The sequence below is a fragment of the Miscanthus floridulus genome, unplaced genomic scaffold (assembly GCF_019320115.1).
Source record: "Miscanthus floridulus cultivar M001 unplaced genomic scaffold, ASM1932011v1 fs_308_2_3, whole genome shotgun sequence".
Lineage (NCBI taxonomy): Eukaryota > Viridiplantae > Streptophyta > Magnoliopsida > Poales > Poaceae > Miscanthus > Miscanthus floridulus.
In genome coordinates, this window is record NW_027096558.1 from 20,053 (window position 1) to 27,054 (window position 7,002).

Sequence of the window (7,002 nt, forward strand, 5' to 3'; positions counted from 1 at the left end):
TCTGAAGATCAGTTAGCTGATGGATTTACTAAACCGACTGTGGTAGCCAAGATGGACTAGTTTAGAACCAATCTCAACCTAGTGGCTGGCTGAGATTGAGTGGGGGTGTTGGGAAACATGTAACCCAAGGGTTGTTAGGCGTGCACCACGCCTTGTACATCAAGATAGGAAGTTTGGTAGTTTGTTATAGATGAGTCTATCTCTTTGTAAACCTGACTTATTGTACAAGCCACACCAGGAGCTGTTCTTGGTCTCTATAAACATGGAACCGAGTCGGCAAGGACAGGCAAGTCGTTCACCCACTTTCACAATTCATACCGTATCCGTATTCGGATACTCAAATTTGGATATACATGATGTCAATATCCATTCGTATCTTATCCAAAATATCCGTAATCGAATTCGAATTTGAGGTTTACAATAGTTTTCTGTATTCGTCTATAGGTATCCAACCATATTCGATTTGTTTACACCCCTAGCTCCAAGCAGTATATCTCCCGCCGTTTTAGTTCCACCTCAAAATTCAGAAACTCAAAATTAAACTCCCCATAATAATACAGTATTACCCATACAAATTTATTATTTTTGCACTGTGACATACTCATTGACAACGATCGACGATGTCATATAAGACGATCAGATCTTCTTGAATATAATTGGCGCGCCATGCTGAGGATGCAGCGTCAGGACAGTGTACGGTGCATGCGTGTACGAAGGCGACAGTTGGAACTCGAAGCGCTGGAGGATCATGCTCAAAGCCATCTTGGCCTCAAGCAGCGCAAAGTTCTGCCCGATACAGATCCTCGGCCCCCACCCGAAGGGGAAGAATGCTGGTTGGTCCTTGGTCGCCTTTGAGATCCCCTCAGCGAACCTCTCTGGCTTGAACTCATGTGCGTCCTTCCCCCAGACATCAGGATTGTGGTGGACGACGATTATGGGAAGCTCGAGGATTACCCCTGCAGGGTAGGAGATGCCTCCAATCTTCATGTCTTTGAATGTTCTTCGGTTTAGCGTCACTGCCGGTGGATACAGCCTGAGCACCTCGTATAGTATCATGGTCACCTGGATAGCATGTAGGTATAGACAATGTTGGCAGGTACGTAATATAATGTGGAATGGGCTTGGAGAAAACTATGTAGGTATAGTATCATGGTATTGCAAAGAAACACTTGCCGTTTTGAGTCGACCTAGGCCGTCGAAATTGGGCTGCTTGTCCTTGCCGAACACGCTAAGGACCTCCTCCCTCGCACGGTCCTGCCACTCTGGGTGCATGCCTAGGATGACGAGCGTCCACGTGAGCAGCACCGACGTGGTTTCCATCCCCGCGAAGTAGAAGAGCTTGCACTCCTCAATCACGTCCTCGGTGCTCATGCTCAGGCTGCCTTTCCCGCTCTCCATGTTCGACTGCAGTAGCAAACCGAGCAAGTCATTGCCGCTCGCTTCGCCGTTTTCGATTGCACGCTCCCTCTTCTCGATCATGCCCCTTAGAGTCCCTTCGATTTCCCTGTTGATCTCGTTCATCCTCCGATTGTTCTGTGTCGGGAAGAACCTGCATATATAGTTATATTATAATGGCATGAGCGCACGCATATGAATGTGATGACGTTTAATGTACTAGAATTACGGCACTATGTGACAGATCAGAAAGTGCTTACATGAAGCCAGGGATGTACATATACTGGAAGGCCTTGATTAGCCGCTCTGCTTGCTCGCCCTGAAGTTGGAAGATCCTTCGCCCTTCCATGAAGCTGCTGCCAAATGCCGTGCGGGAGATCACGTCTCCAGTGAGGTTCTGAAACTCCGGCCAGATATCCAGTTCATATGATCCGTCAGAACCAGCGAGCTTGTTCTCCCAGCGATCTATAAGCTCAGTACAGCACGTCGAGAACGCCGGCAGCATGCGCTAAAAAAATAAATTTAGTAAGCACACATATCTATATGCTTGAGGCCGTGCATATCGTAACTGAGGCTGATTTCCTGTATGAAGGAAGTTAGCTAGAGAACCTTGAGCTTTTCGAGATGGAATGCGGGGTTCAGGATCCTTCTGTGATTTGCCCATTTCTCACCATCGTGACTCGCAATCCCAAGGGCGAGCATTTTTATAAGACGCTTGTTCGCGATGAACTTCTCGAAGTGGCCAGACTTGTTTGATAGGATGTCTCTGATTAACTCTGCCTCCGTGATAACCACCCTGGGAATTGGTCCGAACCAGGTGATACAAATGTCGCCTGCAGTTCATCGTTTGCATGTGCCGTTAAAGCTATGAAACTTTCAATTCAATCTTTAAAATTTAGGGAACTTTCCATTTTATAGGAATGGTCAAATTTAGGAAAATGAGCATGACAAAGGACTATCTGAATTTGTTTGCTTAAATATGAAGATGGTGACAAGTAGGCAGCCCTGGCACAACCCTGCGTAAAGCACGGTCTAAAGCACGGCACGGCCTATATATCCAAGTCATGCCTGGACTGGCATGGCTCGATACCGGATACCCCAATGTTGTGAACGGGTCGTTGATGCGGCACGAAGGGTAGGCACAGGCACAGCCCATATAAACAATCGGCTCGACTCACTCGTTAACCACCACAGAGTTTATAACCTCTGTCTTCGTGCCTCTAACCCAAACACCCCAACTTGTCCCTCATTTTCCACCACGAGTGCTCTTCATAATGCTCCCAACTCACCATCTCCACGGCCTCTAGCCCTTTATGCCATATCTCCTCATTGGCTCTCCGTCTCTCTCTCTCATCGAAAATCTTATATGTAGATCTCTTTATGCTTAGCTTCATTAAAGTATGAAGATTTGAAGTGTTTGACGTATGAAGACTTTGAATTGAATTTATAATGTATCAAGTGTATATTCAAATGTATGAAATACACTAAAAAAATATAAATTTCTAAGTACTTAGTTTAAGAGGTTTTTAAACATGTGAGCTGACGCATGCCAGCACGGCCAACCCAGTCCACGAGTGAGCCCACAGACAAGCATGGCAAGGCTCATGATGAGCAAGACAGGGCTCGCGCGCGGGGGCGGAGACGGGGGAGGGGACGGCAGGTGGGTATGTGAGGCAGAGGAGTGCGCGACACGAGTGAGTTCGGTGAGAGAGGGGGAGGACGGCACGGGCGAGAAGAAAGAAAGGGTCGCATGGTTACTTTCGACATACCGTGCTCCTTAACTGTGTTGAAGAGATGCGGCATCACACGGGGAACTACGTCATGGCACAATGGCATAGACCTCGATCGTGCCTCGTCGTTGAGCCTAGCGTTCTCCTTGAGGTCGCCGGCCGGGAAGCAGTACTCAGTGCCGGTAAGCCCCTGTGCCCGGAGCACCCGATCGAGCCGCCGGGGCCGCAGCCAGAATGTCTCCGCGGCCTGGTAGCTCCCCCACGCGATCAGCAGGGCAAGGAGCCCCTGGAACAGGCTCCACGGTGATGAAGCTGCTGCAGCTGCTACGACGTCGTCGTCCATCGTTGCCTTTCAAGTTATGTGCTGTGACAACCACAAGGCCAAAATTGTGCAGTGTGTGCTTCGTGAGAGAGCGAGTGCGATATAAGTAGTAGTGGTAGGCATCGTTTAATTTCTTGCCGGGCACGTACGGTTGGCTTGTGGAATAAGAAAAACCACACCAAACACCGGCCCGAAGCTAGCTAGAAATTGCTGGTTGCATGTGTCAAGTGTCGTGTGGCGCAGATTCGTCAATAAGGTCGACAAGGTTTTACCATATAATCGCGCACGGGTCAACAATAAAGGTGTTGCTAAGACTAAGAGAGGAAACGTTGGTCCCTATCTTTTGTTTCTCGAGAAACTAGAGAGTGAATAATATAATAAACGGATTGCACTGAAAGAAACTAGTGACTTACGTGTGCAAGTACGTATGATCGAATTAGAGGGGTGGACACGACAGGTTGAGGAAGCAGCTTCGGTCCTTTTCCTCACGAATACTAGTTGATAATATTACATATTAAACCATGTGAAATTTTACCAAGCTTGGAAATAATGAGAGCCCTCTGTTCTATAGATCTGATGGTTTAAAAATAGGAGGAACCACTTGGAAGAAACTTTAGTTATGGACCGGAACTAAAAATACGTGGATCCGGAACTGGTCTTTAATCACATTTGGAGAGTATAACAGTATTTTGATGTCTCGAGCTGCTTCTCTGAATAAAAAAAAAAGGAGCTGCTTCTCGTCTCAGCATCTCTTGTCCGAATTATACATGGGGTGGGTGATCCACGGAGCGAACCCCAATGCATCCAGCGATCCATCTCAGCAGCGGAGGAGCACCGGTTGCTCCATTTGTATTAGCTGCTGGCTCCATGGGGCCCAATGGTTATTACGGATAGCTTCAAAACTTTGCTGCCTTGTGTGACATGCTATGCTAGTATGCTGGCCTGCGTCTTGCTCTTAATGGAGACTCCGGCGCTGATGCTCGCGGCGGGAACAGCAGGAGGGACAGGGACGCTGTGTCCGTGCGCACGTCGCCGGCCATGAAGCAGATGTCGGAGTGGTCGTCGGAGCGGTCGCAGTAGATGGTGTGGTTGGGCAGGGACGAGCATGGCCTGTTGATGCTGATGCAGTGCGCTGCCGTGTTTCCATTCTGCATCGCCGCGGCCAGCAACGTGCTCCAGCCCGAGCGGTGGTGCTGACGATGTACGACTCGTCGAGCTAGGCCTTGGCGCGGAGATGCCGACAAGATGGCGCCACCGCCGTACAGTGTGGTCCCGGAGAAGTTGCGTGGGGCGTAGACGACGATGCACAGGGTGACGACGTAGAGGACGAAGAAGTGGGCGATGAACGCCCCTCTGCCCATGGCCTTGACGACTGCCGCGCCGCGTCATACATGCCTGGCGGCTTGCGGACTGACGGCGCCTTTTTTTTTCGATACGGGGAGATTCCCCATTCCCATTCACGACTTAAATGCACCGTACATCTATTAATTTTTTTTTTTGTGATGTATCATTTAGGTCTATTAACTTTCAAACTGTATTTTTCGGTCTATTAACTTTTGGTGATGTATGATCCAGGTTCATTAACTTTCAAACTGTATTTTTTGGTCCATTAATTTTTGGTGGTGTGTCATCTAGGTCCATCAACTTTTAAATTGCATTTTTTTGTCCCTAAACTTTTTAACTGGTTCACCAGTAGGTCCGTACCTCTTCGTTTAGCGAATAGATCTGACATGGCACGTCAAAAAAGCAGCCACCGTGGCCGGTCAACCAAACATAAAATCCAGTCTAATCTACCCGGTACAAAACCGAAGGCCACCGATATAGGCACGCAGATCACCTAACCCAAACAAAACTCGGACTCCACCAGTCCAACTAGGACCGATTGACCCTGAGTCTCTGATTCGGCTAACATGCATGGCACGTCCAAACGCAGTCACCAATTTGATTCATGTACATAGGTGCACGCAGGCACTAAAAGCTAGATGCTAGATAAAAGATCGTGTATCACAACTAGATAGGAAACTAATGCATGAAAATAATAAAATACTACGGTAAGGATGCTAATCATATTGAGAAAATTCTATTGATGATCTCCACCTCTTTAGAATTAGTACTAATGTATCTTGTTGGCTTCATTTTCTCCTCCTTTCCACGCAATAATAAGGCACCTCCATAAAATATCTTTGATAACAGTCCCGCCGTTGTCCATTTCTCCATGTCCATAATATATTTATCCTTAAAAATAATAGTCCCAAATTTAAGATCAAAGGATATTAACGAATTACCAGCTGCTACATTTGAATTATTGCTAGACAAGTCTTCATGAACATCTTGAGAAGTTATGGACTTATCACCTACTCCATGGTGGCTGCTTATTTGGCGTGCCATGTCAGATCTATTCACTAAACGAAGGGGTATGGACCTACGGTGAACCAGTCAAAAAGTTTAGGGACCCAAAAATACAATTTAAAAGTTGATGGACCTGGATGACACACAACCAAAAGTTAATGGACCTAAAAATATAGTTTAAAAGTTGATGGACCTAGATGACATATCACCAAAAGTTAATGGAGCTACGGTGTATTTAACTCCCCATTCATTAAGAACGGAAATAGAGTTTAGATGGTGCCACCGCCGTACAGTGTGGTCCCGGAGAAGTCACGCGGGCGTAGACGACGATGCACAGGGTGACGACGTAGAGGATGAAGAAGTGGGCGATGAACGCCCCTCTGCCCTTGGTCTTGACGACTGCCGCGCCGCGGCATACATGGCTGGCGGCTTGAGGAATGACGGCGCCTTTTTTTCGATACGGGGAGATTCCCCATTCCCATTCATTAAGAACGGAAATAGAGTTTAGATGTTTGAGAAGAAGCAGGTAAGAGCTAACAGACTGCGCTTAACCAACCCGCGCAAAAGGAGACCAGTGGATCAAAGAGAACCAACTAACAATATCCATATCAGACTGCGCTTAACCACCCCACGCCAAGAGGAAACCAGGATAACAGCAGAAAACAAACTAGCATTGAAATAGCATCGCCTGCAACGTCTTAGCGGCCTAGCAAAAGGGAGTGCCCAATTGAAGATACAGATCGTCAACAAGGGACCTGATCCTCAGGGACCCAAGGTAGAGGCTCAAAAATAACCACCAGTCATGATAAGAGAAGAACTCCACAACAGATCTATCATCTAGCACTATTCTGCAGAAGACGTCCTGTCATGCTTCCTGTCAGCTTCCTTTATTTACCAGATGCATCACCATCACTCATGTCCTGCTTGTCCTGAGCCAAAGAGGTCTTGCTCCGCTTTGATGTCAAAATGTTCATTGAAATCTTCATCATGGCGTTTACACCCTCTTCCAACATCTCCCTGTCCACCTCAGCGAAAAGTCCTGCCCAAAATTTCATTAGTGCGCCTGCGTGACAAATAATCTCAGTGGGATTTTTTTATCAGTTTCTTATCGAAGCAAGCTCTGTTTCTTGCTTTCCAAATGGCCCAACAAATAGCGCAACCCCCCACACATGGACCTTCCTGGTAGTAGGGAGCCATTTGACTAAC

The 7,002-nt window shown here is 47.3% G+C and overlaps 1 protein-coding gene across 1 annotated transcript; it reads right to left on the reverse strand.

The window, feature by feature from the left end:
- Nucleotides 1-529: 529 nt before the first annotated feature.
- On the reverse strand, nucleotides 530-3,506 carry LOC136531246 (cytochrome P450 CYP72A616-like). The gene is made up of 5 exons (XM_066523922.1): nucleotides 3,165-3,506; nucleotides 2,005-2,228; nucleotides 1,656-1,903; nucleotides 1,174-1,549; nucleotides 530-1,062 (listed from the first exon to the last, which is right to left on the reverse strand). Exons 1-5 carry the CDS (start codon nucleotides 3,466-3,468, stop codon nucleotides 637-639), a joined length of 1,578 nt encoding a protein of 525 aa, XP_066380019.1. The 5' UTR covers nucleotides 3,469-3,506; the 3' UTR covers nucleotides 530-636.
- Between the last annotated feature and the right edge of the window lie 3,496 nt (nucleotides 3,507-7,002).